Here is a 14,436-nt window from a genome sequence, read left to right on the forward strand (position 1 = left end):
CATTGGACGGATAACGGTATGGGCGGACCCCTTTCGAGAAGAAGGCTTTGCCGGACTGTCCCAATGCCAGATCAAGACGAGTCACTTGACCCAGAGCTAGGGCGCTCATCACTGTGGAAATGACTTTGCCTCGAACCATGAAGAGGACTTGTCAGGTCCTGCCGCACCGAAGGAGAGTCCCAACCAGCAGCTGGGCATGCCCCTGCTCAAGATTCGCCAACGAGAACGGAGGCAGCCGGCAGTCGGTGTGACAGGGATCTGATGTAATTGGACGCATCGGCGCTCGAGCCGTGGCCGTCAGCAAATATTGGCGACCAAGCAAACACTGGGTACCCGTGCACGAGCAGCCGCTTGCCTACCAAGCCTACGTAGCTTCAGCCGTCTCGCGAGAGTTGATCCTATGCAGACGGGCTTACGCCCCCAATGATTCGAATGGAGTATAATGACCTTGACCGCCCCTACCTGCCAGGATCGGAGAGCAACATCAGTAATGAGGCTGTTGAGGAAAATTGTTTCGATCGATGCGAGCGGATCACGAGACATCTGCACGGCCAAGGCCAAGGGGCTGGCTGGCTGAGGCTGAACAAGCGGCCCTGGCGGGTGGTTCCGTAGGTGGCTTACGCAGAATGCGTTGTCGGCAGCGGAAATAGAAGGGGGGCCCAGTGCAGTGGGCGTGCTCATTCGCCGGGATGTACGAGCATGGCGAACCCCAGGCCTCGGCCTGGCGCTCCTGGGGGCCACTGACTTAGCGCTGACGGCCTGGCGGGATTGCTCAAAGGATAGAAGCGGAAATACTGCAGGCTGACAAGCATCCCGGGCTGCCCTGTGGTGTGCTTCACTCCTGCAGTATGGACGATGAGCACCTAGCTGGACTACTTACTATATTTGCCTGGGTGCAGCCGAATACTCAGTGGTTGGCCGTCGGGCCACAGCTGTTACGACGTGCAGAAAGAGAAACCCACACACCACGCAGGGGGATCCGCCGAAGTAGCTCATGGGCGAGCGGGCACTCTTGAATCTTGGAGACAATCTCTTTGCACCGAGCCTAGAGTCTAAGGTTATTTGGCCTAGTGTCTTGGCACCGGATGCCCTGACCTTCCGCTGATCCCTTGCCCGGAGAAGGATGCGCTCCCCGTCACGCCCCCCTCCGCACCAAACAAGAACAGTCCTGCGACCCGCGCAGGACTGGACGCAGGATGGGGGCTGCGGCATGCGAGCATGACGCGACTGGCCAGCACCTGAAGCCGTAGTCTCCGGCCGCAGAGCTCTCGACGTTGACCGTTTTGGCGTTGTCAGCGAAAAGATGGAACAAAGAAGAAAGGTGCAGACAAGGGACGATGAATGAGGGTGCCCCACAAAACTCTAAAGCATCGCCACCACGCCACTCCGGCTTGCCCCTGGCCAGGAATGCGCTGGCAGGCCACTGATTGGTGCCCTGAGCAGCTCGCTGCGCGGTGGCTCAGCCCCGATGCGGGCTAGCCGTTTCGCCATTGGCCCACAGCTATTTTTGAGCAATACCTCAATCCGCCTTGATACGAATGTACCGACTACAACGTGAGTTTTTTGCCAGTGTCTCTAGATCGCGCATACACGTACTACCGCGTTGGTTACAACTATGCTGTCTTACGAAGTCCTGATGGGCGCCGCATGTAGCATGCTTATAGAGTGTCATCGGCGGTAATTTTAGCCTTATAACTTGTACGCGCGGCGTGACGGCTTTGTTGATAGTACGTAGTATAAACGTCGCGACCTCGGACTAACGTAGCAAGGTAGGCGGTATAGACAGTTGTGACCCGTGCACGCGCCAAAGCGTCCGTGCATACCAGACGCGCTCTAGAGTTTGAGGCAGAATACTCACGTTTTGATTGGGTACGCCAATATCAAGGTGGGTCCAGGTATGCACTGCTAGCCTATGGTGGTATGCAGCCTATGGGGGCATGCACTATTTTGATACTGGGCGGGTTCCATCACGACCGCTCTAGCTTGGGCTCCGCGATGCGCAGGCCTGTCTGCGTGTCAACCCTGGGGTCCTTCCACACAGCGGCTCAGGCCGCCCTGCAGCCATCCCAAGCCCTGGGAGGGCCGCGTGTGCCCCGGATTGGTCCCCGTCGAGAAAAATGTTGTCACGGCGCCGCGGCTTGGCGTGGCGTGGTGTGAACGAGCGAGCTGAGATCACGCATGGCCTGCTCCTGGTCTGCTGCGTGCTCCCTTTTAAGCTGCTCGACGCCCTCACTCTCCCCGCCCGGCCTGGTGTTGTCTTTTGCTGATCTCTACCCCATGCCTGCTTCAATTCCCTGGCGGTGTTGATTCTCCTTGCGCGACCATTTCCTACCTGTGTTTGCGTCTTTCCCGTGTCTTCTTTTTCCTCTCGGCAACACCAACGTTCCAGAAAAGCCGCACCTGCGTCCTTGATCATCATCACCACCTCCTCAGGTTCCGACCACCACCACCAGCGTCATCTGACGACACCTCCCGGCTCTTCCGTGTCGACCACAAACCACAGCCTCGCTCACCATGTCTGAGGAAGGAGGTGGCCACTCTGGCCCTGGCGCGGCTTCCGCCCCCGCCAATGGCAATGCTCACGCTTCTGCTGCGGTGCAAGCCGACCAGCCATCGCAGATCAACACCCAGAAGCCAAAGGAGGTCACCTACGACCTCAACGAGGAGGACTTCCCAACCTCACCCCAGGGCACTCAGACCCCGAACCCGTTCAGCCGCCGCCAGACAAGCATCGACCTCGACGACTACTTTGTGAGCCCGCCTGCCGGGGCAATTCGCCCGTCCGCGCATTGCAGCGGCCTGTTAGCTAATCATACTTCTCCCATCCACAGGCCGGTCCTCGTGATATCTCGAAGCACTCCAAGTGGCCTCTGTTCATGCAGCTCCACGGAAGCATCATCCCCAAGCTCATCCTCCCGATCGCCTTCATCGGTCTCTGGGCCACTTGCATCACCCTCATCCACAAAAAGGTCCCCTACGTCAATCTCGGAATCTCCAACGTCCTCCTCACTGTCACCGGTTTCGTTGTCGGTCTCGGTCTCTCTTTCCGCAGCTCCACCGCTTATGAGCGTTATGCCGAGGGTCGCCGCTATTGGGGTACCCTCACCCTGACCTGCCACAGCCTTGCGCGCGTTATTTGGATTCACGGCAAAGAACGTCCCGATTGCACCAAGGAGGACGTGCTCTCGAAGCTGTAAGTAAATATTCGATTCGTGACAGCACTATCTACCATGTATGCTGACAGTGACCACGCTTTTAGCACCGCAATGAACCTTCTTGTTGCCTTCGCCGTCTCGCTCAAGCACAAGCTGCGTTTCGAGCCTTACATTCACTACCACGATCTGAAGGACCTCGTTGAGCACCTGGACACTTTTGCCGAGCAGGCCACGAACGAGAAGCTCGACCTTGTTAGGAAGAAGGGCATGTTCAAGCAGGTTGGCGAGAGCCTTGGCATCACATTTGCCCAGTCCAACCCGCGCAAGGAGATGAAGAAGGCCACGAGCCCGCTCGGCAACCTGCCGCTCGAGATCCTATGCTATCTCAGTGCATACGTCGACTCGCTCGTCGAGAACGGCCAACTGACCGTTCCCATGCAGCAGACCACAGCCTGTAAGTCGATCTCGGAGAGAAGAAGGCGCCGCTTTGTGTGGCCTTTGCAATACGCAAGAGCATACTGACCCAGAATTTGCGTAGACAACGCTCTTGCTTCGTTGAACGACGTCCTGACTGGCTGTGATCGTGTACTCAACACCCCTCTGCCCATCGCCTACGCCATTGCCATCCAGCAGATCACCTGGCTCTACGTCATGCTATTGCCCTTCCAGCTGCTCCCTGGCCTCGAGTGGATCACCATCCCTGCCACGATTGCCGCCTCTGCCATTATCCTGTCCATCCTCTTCATCGGCCGCGAGATTGAGAACCCGTTCGGCAACGATGTCAACGACTTGCCGCTCGAGGCGTTCTGTGCTCAGATCATGGAGGACTTTGAGGTCATGGCCGCTCGCCCGAAGCCCGTCTGGGCCGACATTGTCAAGCACCCCCAGAACAAGGTCCTCTTCCCGCACAGCAACTCGTCCTACGAGGTCTGGGCCAGCCGCCCCGAGGGCGCTCTTCGCCGCACCCTGCGCAACCGCCCACATAACGCGTTTGGCGGCACGCCTGGATGTGCGAACACCACCGCGGAGGGCAGCCTGAACGGCGAGCAGAAGGTGCACTCTGAGAACAACGTCTAAGCGACGAAAGAGGAGCCCAAGGTGAAGATTGAGAGAAAATCTGCTTCCAACAAAGGAAGCACGATGTGTACATAACAGACTGTGAAACTTGTTGGGGGCATTACTGGAGCATTGCAGGATACAACGGCATCATAAAAAAGGAATGGAAGTATCGCGGAAGCTTGCCTGCTGAGATGACCACTTTGCCCTCAAGAGTCTTCTGGCGAAACCGAGAGGCCGAGGACCCAGCCAGTCGCAATCTGGGCTCATCCAGCGACTACTTCCACCACACAGAGTTTTGCGTTTGGCTTTTCAGGGTTAATTTATTTTCTTCACTTCCATAATTTGACAATTCCACACACCACTACTACATCGGGCAACACTGGTCATACATGCCTTACGATTGATGCGCGAGCTGGTTCGTGAATGCGAGGACATGTAATCTGCTTGCCAGTCCCACCACCCTCTCAATGTTAATGCCAAGTAACAGACTCGAATAGGCGGCGCATATGGTCTGACAGTGCCTTGTATTGGGGCTTTTTTGTCCTCTCTCGGCGCGGTGGATCACACGGGCGATATGCGTATTGTGTCTCACCCACGCCTACCAGCACCCGCCCCTTCCCCCTTCTCCGTGGGCGCGCGCGTGAAAGAGTGCTGCAACTTGTCTTGCCCCTGACCTGTCCTGAAATCTCATCCCTCGCTCTTCTTTTGTATAATTATGGTGATCGTGGGGACAGGGTTGGGTGGATGGGTGGTGAGTAGTAGTAGTAGCAGTATTCGTAGGAGATGATAGACTGGTGGAAGCCGGTGACTCAGTGCTTCTGGCACGGCCGGTTCTGCTCGAGCCAGTCGTCCAGACCGGGGAAGATGTCTGAGCATTCGCATAGCTGTGAAAACGCGGCGAGAGGCGAACGCAGAGCCGGAAAAGGTGTTAGCGCGTTTTGCTATAATCCTATAAATTTGCTTCTGGTGGGCGGCGGGATTGGTTACGAGGGGGAGTGGGTGATGATGAGGAGGAGGAGGAGGAGGAGGGGCGTACGTCATCCCAGTTGCCGTCGATGCACTCTTCGATGGCGGTGAGGTTGCCGAGCATGTACGCCGCCGTCACGCAGGCCGCGACGCGCATGATGCGCCAGCAGCTGCGGCGCGACTCGTCAGCGTCGACGCTGTCGATGTTGTAAACTGCTGAGGCGACGAGGGAGGTCTTAATGGCTGGTGCTGCTGCTACTGTTGTTACTGTCACGCTCGGGTAAGCTGTCATGTCTAATGTTCACGTGGCCTAGCAATATTCTCGCGTGGGACAGTCTTTGGTAGAGAAAAGGCGATAGACATAATTCGGGGCTAGTCAAGATGTGTTAAGGGGGGGGGGGGTGGGACACAAGAACTCACCGGATGGAGCGACCACAGCGACATGGCTCCCATCCTCGGGTGTGTCATCCGCGGACAGGCCCGCGTGCGGAGCTGTCCGAGCCAGTGCTGCACTCGTTGCGAGGACGAGGATGTTGATGAGGCTGGACTTCATCGTGCCTTTTTGGAGGCTGGCAAAATTCGGCTGTGGTATTTCTGCTGCCGCTGATGTTCACTGCCAAAGCTGCTGCTCACGCAATGCTACGTTATAGTTCCAGGACGTCAGAACAATGTCTGCAGACAACAGAGAGGCTTTTCGTCTCTTTATATCCTTTCCCCGATGGTGAAGAGTTGATTGTTTATGTGGCAGTATCTGGCCTCAGAGGACACGACACAGCCCATGCCCTTCAGAAGGCTGGAAGCGCCGCCCGTCGCTATATCACGATTGGAACCCCAACAGATACGTATCTACCAAGTGGCTGAGACAATCGCACGACAAGGTAAATGATCGTTATGCCGACATGCTGCATATGCTGCATTGATACTTCTTCATAACCTGGAGTATTATTCATTCGCAATTGTCTGTTCATGCGTGTGCAATGGCAGTCTCGCTTTTGGGGTGTCCCTCCATGGGAAAGGTTTGGAAGCCACCAAGCAGCAACACGCGGTGGTAGACCGTCGTGGACTCCGGTCGGGGATTCAGCACTGAAAACAAGGACTCTACATGGTGGTGAATTTGACATCGGGACATTGTACTAAGGCAGTATTCTCGAAAGACACGGATCTCTTAGATTGACAGATTTGAAATCATGCCTGCATCCATTCCAAGACGACTCTCGGAATAAGCCTGGGAGATTCACTCCACGAATCGCAGACGTTCTCTGGCCCATCTCGTCCTCTCGAGGACCGCACATGGAACCTCCCTATTCCCTTAAGGTTTTCACAATCTCGCGCACACCGGCGAACTCTAGCTCGGCCATCGTTTCATCCCACAACTTTTCTTGGATCTCCTTTCCCGAGTCACCGTAGAGGACAGGCGGGAAACTGCATACCGGACGTTAGTCATCAAGTTCCAGGCTTTGAAAAAGAGTAGCCGGCTTGAAGTGGGATCACTCACGGTTTGATCGTCCAATCACTGACGAGCGCTCCATGACTCTCCTTGCTCTTGACGGCCACAGCATCAACATACGTCGATGCGCCGACGTCGATGGTCCGGCTCACCACGGCCATAAACATGTGGTACAGCTTCTCCGTGATGCCAGACATGGCGCCCTCGTTGAAGGCCGTGTCCCGGCACAGCCCGGGATTGACCAGGTTGAGCACGACATCCTCGGGGTCGACGTGCTCAGCGAGCTTTGGGACGAATGAGAGCTGGAAGAGCTTCGACTGCGAGTAGTGCTCGAACGAGCTGTATGCTTTTTTGGGGGTGGGCTGATTGTCCAGCAGGCCCAGCATGGACGGCGCGTTGACGTCCACCGGCGCGAAATAGGATGTGTCCGAAGTCACGACGCTCAGCACGGGCGGGGCCGCAGCCGCGACAGCACCAGACTGGCGTGCCTGCCGGTGGCCTTGCTTCATGATGGGCAGCAGGAGGATCGTTAGGAGCATGGTGGACAGGTAGTTGACCTGCAGCACCCGCTCATGCTTCGTCTCCGGGACGGTCTCGTACTGTGTCCGCTGGATGCCCGCGTTGAGTAGGACAAGGTCGATGGTCCGCTTTTGCTGCTGGACTTCGGCCTTGCACTTGTCGGCAAACCCCTGGACGGAGGTGTACGACTCCATGTCCAGAATCCATACCTCCACTTGGGCCTCGGGGAACTCCTCGCGGAGTTTGGCGGCCGCAGCATCGCCGCGGGCTTGGGATCGCACGGCTAGGACGAGCCGCGAGAGCTGGAGGCCGAGGAGCTGCCGGCTGCTCTCGAAGCCCAGACCCGCGTTGGCACCGGTGACAATTGCTGTCTTGCCGGAGAGGTTGATGATGGAGGTCGGGATGGGTACGGGGGTCACGAACTGCCGCTTGAAGAAGGCGAGCATGCCTTTCTCCTTGCGTGCGGCTTTCTCGAGCTGCAGCGAGCCGTTCGTGTGCTTCGCGGTGGATGCCATTGTGCTGTGACCGGAGGCGGTTGAGGTCTGGCCGTGGAAGGGAGGGTGTACCCGTTCGCAACGACCCTTGAAGCTGTTGCGAGCTGCTTGGACTACAGCTGTGTCATGTGTGATTTGTGCCTCAGGGTATGTACGCGTAGGTGATGCTATGCGTTGGGCTTACCAATTGTCCAAGCCATCAGCGACAGGATGCTGGAAGTGTTGCGTGTCGGCTCAAGGGGGCGAGATGGTGGTGCCTTTATGGCCAAGGAGTGCCGCCATGGCAAACACCTTGACAACGACCGCCCGCCCTCGGGGCCGTGAGTTCCAAGAGACCCCTGGCAAGAGCAAACTAAGAGCTTGCCGTGGCAGGACTAGGGGACCCTTGATCCATGGCCATGCAGCAGCTTGATGGTGGCATGCACTGCACGAACTAACCTTGGACGATGCGCGTGGGAGGGCCGAGTGGGAGGGCCGAAATACATCATGTAGCGTCATCATGTCAAGCGCGCCAGAGCTGCAAGCACGCCGCAGCCTCGCTGTGCGAAGACGGTCCGTCCCGGCGGACAAATGCGCAAAATCGGGCATGTTTACGACTTTGACGAGAGCCAATCAAGAGCTCGGCGCGCAGCGAACTGCAAGTAGAGTTCCCCGTCCAACATGTCCGTGGACAAGGAAGGTTCTGGGCTCCACAATTGTCACGCATAAGCACTGTAAATCACGGCTCTGCAAGCCGCCTGCAGACGATGACTGCCTTACAATGTCACGCAGGATTGCACAGGACACAATCGTGACTTGCAGGACAGACTTCACCGTTCGACTGTCACAGTACCGATGCGCATCGTTCTTGAAATTCATCGTTGTTATCCAAACCATGTGCATACCGGCTGGAAATCCACAAGGTGCCAAGTCTCAAAACGGCTCAGCCGCGAACCGGAGCATTCGTCCGTGGTCGTCCGGCGGCTTTCAAAGCATCGCCAACTCAAACATTCAAACGATGATTCATGAGGATCGCAAGACTGACAGCCTGCACCGCCAGGCCCTGCACGAACTATTCTACGGATGGCAGTCTTTCCTGTTCGAGTCGCGCCTTCCAGACTTCTTCCCCGAAGCATGATTCTGCCACGAACCGTCGTTGCATCCCTCAAGTAAGCTCCAACCGCCATGGTTATTTTATTGCTTCATCCTCTTTCTCTTGTTCTTCACGGCCTATCCCCTGATGATCGACCACATGGTTGAATCGACAGGCATACCCCTGTGAGCTGTGACTGGCGGTCCGCCAGACGACCTTCACATTTTCTAAACAGACCCTCTGCCAGTTTTCCGTGGTCAGGCACAGTAAACTTGTATGTGCATCTATGCTAAGTACAGCGATGCAGAGTCAGTCTGACCTGTGCCAAGTCAGGTTTGCGGTTTTGCCGCGAAATCATCATGCATCACAAGAGAAGGTCCTTGGCCACAGCTACAACTCAAATGTGGCACCATGGTGCAAGAAATTCTCCGGCGGCCGTAACAATAAGCTGGCCACGGATGCCCATGGTTCTCATGGTGCATCAACTGCTCGCGGCTGGCAGCCAGGGGTTCATGCCTTCACCGTGTGAAATGGCTTAAGATATCATATGCGATATCATGTGAAGACACGCGCTCTGTCCATGTGACGGTGTTGAGAGCATCCGCATTACAACACGCGCCCGCACAGTGACGCTGCCTGCCTGGCGTTGGCGAGTTCCCCACCAGCAAAATGTGGGGTATGTGCCCGCCCACGCCAGAGGCGGTGGGCAACACCCGTACCGAGACTGATCATCCAAATACACGAAGGCGCAATTGTGTAGTGGGTGCATCGATTGCTGGCTGGCTCCTGGCATTGCATCTCTACTGAGAGCGGAAGAAGAGTTTTGCCAATGAATGTCTGGTGCCTGCTCGGTCGGTGAGTGAGTGCTGCGTGGGCTATGGCCGTCTTATCTTATCGAGACAATAGCAGGGGACTTGGACCCCCGGCCCCACCATGATGGCGGCGGCGGCCCCTCGAGCCAAAGAAAAAAAAAAGAGATTTGGGCAGCAGCAATTTTCCCTGGCCCCGCCAAGGACCCTGTCGCGGGGTGCTTCCAGAAGAGAGGCTCAGAAAATTTAGGGAACAATAAGAGGCGACGGACGGTCTGCCGCTTCTCGTCCTCTCCTTCTCCCGACCAGCGTCTTGAGACTTCGAGGTTTTCACAAGCCTTGAAACCACAGAAACAGGTCGCCATGGACCACAACAAGCTTGTCGAGCTCTTGAAGAGCACCCAGATCCGTGAGTATTCCCCTCGATCTGAACGCGCCTGTGTGTCTTGAGCTTGCTTAAAGCTCCCTCTCGAGGTTCCCAAGTACTGATCTGGTCGCTTCTTCTCTAGCCGACACCAACAAGGTCAAGGCCGCGACCGCCGAGCTCCGCAAGGACTTCTACCCGCACCCAGAGGCCCTCATTGGTCTTCTCCATGTCATCGTGTCGAGCCCCGAGCCGACCATCCGCATGCTTGCGGCGGTCCAGGCCCTGAGACTTGTCCACAAGCACTGGGAGAAGATCGAGGCTGGCCAGAAGCCCGCCGTCCGCAACGAGCTGCTCCAGGCTGTTGTCCGCGAGCAGGACTCCAAGTGCCGCCATGGCGAGTCCCGCGTCATTGCTGCCATCGCTACCCTCGACTTCGAACAGAACGAGTGGACCGACCTCCTGCCTGCCATCTATCAGCTCGCCACATCCGATGCCGTTGGCCAGCGTGAGGTCGGCTCGTACGTCATCTTCAGCCTTCTCGAGGCCAACCCTCCCTACTTCGAGGACCACCTTGCCCGGCTGTTCGAGCTCTTCGCAAAGACCATCCGTGACCCCGAGAGCCGCGATGTCCGTGTCAACACCATGCTGTCCATCAGCGCCATGCTCATGCTGGTCGATGTCGATGAGGACGAGACTTCGCTCAACGCCGTGCAGGAGTTCATTCCTGCCATGGTCGATGTTCTCAAGGATGCCGTCGAGAGCGGCGACTCTGACAGGATTCAGCAGTCCTTTGAGGTCTTCCAGTCATTCCTCGCCTACGAGTCGGCTCTCATCAACAAGTACTTCAAGGACCTGGTCTTCTTCATGATGGAGCTGGCCAGCAACACCCAGGCCGACGAGGATGTTCGCAACCAGGCGCTTGCCTTCCTTGCTCAATGCGTCCGTTACCGCCGCATGAAGATTCAGGGTATTCCCGACCTCGGTGGCGCTCTCATGCGCAAGAGCTTGCAGATTCTCTCCGAGGTTGACGACGACGATGACGAGGATGATGCTACCACCCCCGCCCGCACTGCCCTTGCCCTCATCGACCAGCTCTCGAGCGACCTGCCTCCCCGCCAGGTCATCGTCCCTCTCCTCGAGGAGTTCCCCAAGTATGCCAGCTCGCAGAACCCAGGCGAGCGCAAGGCCTGCATCCTGGCACTGGGCAACTCTGCCGAGGGCGCTCCCGAGTTCATGTCCACTCAGATCTCTGGCCTCATGCCGGGCGTCCTCCAGCTACTTCAGGACCCCGAGCGCTCTGTCCGCTACTCAGCGCTCCTTGGTCTCATGCGCCTCGGTGAGGACCTCGCTGACAGCATGACTGCCCACCACGACGACATCATGACTGCCCTTGTCAAGAACCTCGAGCACGCCAACAGCGATGCCGCGGACGAGAAGAACGCCGAGATCATCCGCTCCGTCTGTGGTGTCATCGACTCCATGGCCGAGGGCTTTGGCGACGAGATTATGCAGAAGTACGGCGAGAGCATGATCACCCAGATTGGTAGCTTCCTCGGACACCCTGATGTCAAGGTCAAGGCCGCGGCTGCTGGTGCCCTTGGTGCCATCGCTGCCTCCATCAAGACTGCCTTCATTCCCTTCCTGAAGCAGACCATGGAGGCCATGTCCGCATGGGTCACTCTTGAGAACGGCGAGGACGAGCTCGCCCTCCGCTCCGCCGTCTGCAATGCCATGGGCCGCATCGCTGGTGGCGTTGGTGCCAAGGACTTCAGCCCTTACGTCATGCCCTTGTTGCAGGCCAGCGAGAAGGCTCTTCAGCTGGACAACTCGCACCTGCGCGAGACTACTTTCATCCTCTGGTCCCAACTCGCTCGTGTCTACGAGGGTGACCTGGGCGACTCTCTCGCCGGTATCTTCAAGGGTCTCTTCGACAGCCTTGAGCTCGAGGAGCAGGATGTTGAGCTTGACCTCGCCGAGGACCAGCAGGGCCTTGTCGACGAGGAGGTTATCATCGCCGGCAAGAAGATCAAGATCAAGGGCAACGATGATGACGATGATGAGGACGGCATGGACGACTCGGATGATGAGGATGACTGGGATGACCTTGTCGGTGTCTCCGCCGCCGCTTTCGAGAAGGAGATCGCCCTCGAGGTTCTCGGCGAGGTCATCTACTGCGCCAAGGAGAAGAGCGCTCCGTATATCGAGAGAGCGATTGAGCTCGTGACTCCCTTCGCCGAGCACTCTTACGAGGGCTGCCGCAAGACTGCCATCGGCACGCTTTGGCGCACGTATGCTTGTGTCTGTGAGGTCCTCGAGGCCGAGTCCGGCACCAAGTGGCAGCCTGGTCTGCCTCTGCAGACTCCGCTGAACGCCAACATCGCCAAGCTTGGCGAGATTGTCTCTACTGCCACTCTCCAGATCTGGCAGGACGAGTCTGACCGGTACGTACAACTTGTCTCTTCTTCCCATACATTTGCCCCCTTCCAAGTGATGATTACTTTGCGTTATACCCAGCTCACTCAGACGCTTCACCGCGGTTGCTGAGAACCCGTAAACCAAAATCACATCTGATGGATTCCTGCCACACTGTCATGTTTATCATTGGAGTACCTTCACACACACAAATACTGACAGCTTTACTAGGGACGTCGTCACCGAGATCAACCGCAGCGTCGCCTTCACCCTCAAGGCTTGCGGTCCCTCCATCCTCGGCCAGAAGGACTTCATGCAGCAAGTCATTACTGTCCTCGGCACAATCATCACCCGCTCGCACCCGTCTCAGCAGGATCTCGGCGACGAGGACGAGGAGCAGGCCGCCGTGCAGGGCAGCTCCGAGTGGGACTGGCTGACCGTCGACACCGCGCTCGACGTCGTCATTGGCCTCGCCGCCGCCCTGGGCTCCCAGTTCGCCGAGATCTGGAAGGTCTTTGAGAAGCCGATCATGAAGTTTGTCAGCTCGCAGGAGTCCCTGGAGCGCTCGACTGCCGTCGGCGTCGTCGCCGAGTGCGTCAACTACATGGGCGGCGCTTGCTCCCCCTACACCGCGACCCTCCTGCGCCCGCTCCTGCACCGCCTGTCGGACGAGGACAAGGAGACCAAGTCCAACGCCGCCTACGCCACCGGCCAGCTCGTCTTCCACTCCCAGGACGAGAAGACGTACCTGCCCGAGTACAACAACATCCTGGCCAAGCTCGAGCCCCTGCTCCAGCTCAAGGACGCCCGCCTCCAGGACAACGCCGCCGGCTGCGTGTGCCGCATGATCATGGCCCACCCGGACAAGGTGCCCATTGCCAACGTGCTCCCCGCGCTCGTCGACCTCCTCCCGCTCAAGGAGGACTACGAGGAGAACAAGCCCGTCTACCAGTGCATCCACAAGCTTTGTAAGTTCTTTGTGTGCCCTCCATCCACGAAACGAACCCCCCCCACCGTTCCCAGAGTTCTTGATGAATGTTTTGCTAATGAGGGTGTTTCAAAAAAAGACGCCATGTCCGAGCCCACCGTCCAGCAGCTTACTCCCAAGCTCATCCCCGTGTTCCAGCAGGTGCTCAGCCCCCCTGAGGAGCAGCTCGAGGACGACGCCACGCGGGCTCTCGTGCAGGAGCTCCTGACCCACCTGTCCAAGTAGAGAGAAAGGAGAAGAGAGAAAGCACGACCACTGCGATATCTTCCCCCTCCTGGATCAAATGGAGCTCAAGGCAGCAACAAAGAAAATGGGTAATGGTATGATGATTACGGTTGGCATGGCATACATACAAAAATTGGCGAACGAACGATACGAACGGAACGAACGTCCTGGCAATGGATTGGGCTCTTTTCTACCTCTTTCTTTTCGCGGTCGATCTAGGTTGATCGTGGCTTGGGAAGAGAAGAAGAAAAAGGGATAACTTACCTGGCTGGTACATGGATGATAGGATGGTTGGGCACACATTTGGTTGGTTTAGCGTTTGCATAGATTCCCCCCCGGTCCCCTTTATTTCCCCTACACACACAGACATAGAGCATCATCAGACCGTTGTTGTTCGCACCAGAACATGGCTGGTCTTTTCCTTTTTTTCAAATAAATAGTCACAACACCTCAACAAACACTTAAATGTCCATGATTCCACATGTGTGCAAGCGTGAGAGGAGGGTGAGCCATCTGGTTAAATGAAATTACGGCTTGCAACATGCATGCGTATGATGGCGTAGTTACGTATTCAGGGTTTTGGAGAAAGATGGGCCGCTGTCCTTGGGTCAAAACGAGATGGTGCTGGCTGCAGCGTGCAGAGTGCAGCTGGGGTCATGCATGCATGCATGTCGCCACTACATCTTGACCCGGGCCGGGCCATGCAGGCAGGCGGTCGCACTTTGTTCTGCCGCTAGATACGGGAAATGATTTTCTTGACGAGGCTGAGTTGAGCCAGACAGGTCTGGATGTCCAAGAGGAGGACCAATGAAGAGCCAGCGAAAACGGCAGGCTGACTGTGAACTGAGCACCCCCCGGGGGCGTGGGGACTTCCCAACTGGGCTTGTACATTCATCTTGTCCGAGCCGCGCACAGCAAAAGAA

The 14,436-nt window shown here is 57.1% G+C and overlaps 5 protein-coding genes across 5 annotated transcripts; 2 read left to right on the forward strand and 3 right to left on the reverse strand.

Moving 5' to 3' along the window:
* Positions 1-206: 206 nt before the first annotated feature.
* On the reverse strand, positions 207-996 carry B0I36DRAFT_351387 (uncharacterized protein; the record flags this gene model as incomplete). Its single annotated transcript, XM_046157007.1, has 3 exons — positions 207-364; positions 417-496; positions 881-996. 3 exons carry the CDS (start codon positions 994-996, stop codon positions 207-209), a joined length of 354 nt encoding a protein of 117 aa, XP_046010724.1.
* Positions 997-2,225: 1,229 nt separating this feature from the next.
* On the forward strand, positions 2,226-4,592 carry B0I36DRAFT_271649 (Bestrophin, RFP-TM, chloride channel-domain-containing protein). The gene is made up of 4 exons (XM_046151295.1): positions 2,226-2,751; positions 2,832-3,193; positions 3,260-3,609; positions 3,694-4,592. The coding sequence occupies exons 1-4, from the start codon at positions 2,515-2,517 to the stop codon at positions 4,230-4,232; spliced, it is 1,488 nt and encodes a 495-aa protein (XP_046010725.1). The 5' UTR covers positions 2,226-2,514; the 3' UTR covers positions 4,233-4,592.
* On the reverse strand, positions 4,593-5,824 carry B0I36DRAFT_328269 (uncharacterized protein). Its single transcript, XM_046154573.1, has 3 exons — positions 5,601-5,824; positions 5,251-5,447; positions 4,593-5,098 (listed from the first exon to the last, which is right to left on the reverse strand). Exons 1-3 carry the CDS (start codon positions 5,731-5,733, stop codon positions 5,024-5,026), a joined length of 405 nt encoding a protein of 134 aa, XP_046010726.1. The 5' UTR covers positions 5,734-5,824; the 3' UTR covers positions 4,593-5,023.
* Positions 5,825-6,481: 657 nt separating this feature from the next.
* Positions 6,482-7,661, reverse strand: B0I36DRAFT_365057 (uncharacterized protein; the record flags this gene model as incomplete). Its single annotated transcript, XM_046159078.1, has 2 exons — positions 6,482-6,602; positions 6,676-7,661. 2 exons carry the CDS (start codon positions 7,659-7,661, stop codon positions 6,482-6,484), a joined length of 1,107 nt encoding a protein of 368 aa, XP_046010727.1.
* A 2,074-nt stretch (positions 7,662-9,735) lies between these two features.
* B0I36DRAFT_328273 (importin beta-4) lies at positions 9,736-13,988 on the forward strand. The gene is made up of 4 exons (XM_046154574.1): positions 9,736-9,930; positions 10,031-12,329; positions 12,532-13,268; positions 13,368-13,988. Exons 1-4 carry the CDS (start codon positions 9,885-9,887, stop codon positions 13,511-13,513), a joined length of 3,228 nt encoding a protein of 1,075 aa, XP_046010728.1. The 5' UTR covers positions 9,736-9,884; the 3' UTR covers positions 13,514-13,988.
* Positions 13,989-14,436: the final 448 nt, after the last annotated feature.

This window comes from Microdochium trichocladiopsis (genome assembly GCF_020744255.1).
Source record: "Microdochium trichocladiopsis strain MPI-CAGE-CH-0230 chromosome Unknown B0I36scaffold_7, whole genome shotgun sequence".
NCBI lineage: Eukaryota > Fungi > Ascomycota > Sordariomycetes > Xylariales > Microdochiaceae > Microdochium > Microdochium trichocladiopsis.

Bases quoted from the DNA above. Each gene is read 5' to 3' on its own strand.
- B0I36DRAFT_271649 (XM_046151295.1), top strand. From the start codon at position 2,515: ATGTCTGAGGAAGGAGGTGGCCACTCTGGCCCTGGCGCGGCTTCCGCC. The intron at 2,752-2,831 runs GTGAGCCCGCCT...TCCCATCCACAG, and splicing joins TCGACCTCGACGACTACTTT to GCCGGTCCTCGTGATATCTC. The intron at 3,194-3,259 runs GTAAGTAAATAT...CCACGCTTTTAG, and splicing joins GAGGACGTGCTCTCGAAGCT to CACCGCAATGAACCTTCTTG.
- B0I36DRAFT_328269 (XM_046154573.1), bottom strand. From the start codon at position 5,733: ATGAAGTCCAGCCTCATCAACATCCTCGTCCTCGCAACGAGTGCAGCA. The intron at 5,448-5,600 runs GTGAGTTCTTGT...CGAGCGTGACAG, and splicing joins CGCTGTGGTCGCTCCATCCG to TAACAACAGTAGCAGCAGCA. The intron at 5,099-5,250 runs GTACGCCCCTCC...GCGTTTTCACAG, and splicing joins TCGACGGCAACTGGGATGAC to CTATGCGAATGCTCAGACAT.
- B0I36DRAFT_328273 (XM_046154574.1), top strand. From the start codon at position 9,885: ATGGACCACAACAAGCTTGTCGAGCTCTTGAAGAGCACCCAGATCC. The intron at 9,931-10,030 runs GTGAGTATTCCC...CTTCTTCTCTAG, and splicing joins CTTGAAGAGCACCCAGATCC to CCGACACCAACAAGGTCAAG. The intron at 13,269-13,367 runs GTAAGTTCTTTG...TTTCAAAAAAAG, and splicing joins CCAGTGCATCCACAAGCTTT to ACGCCATGTCCGAGCCCACC.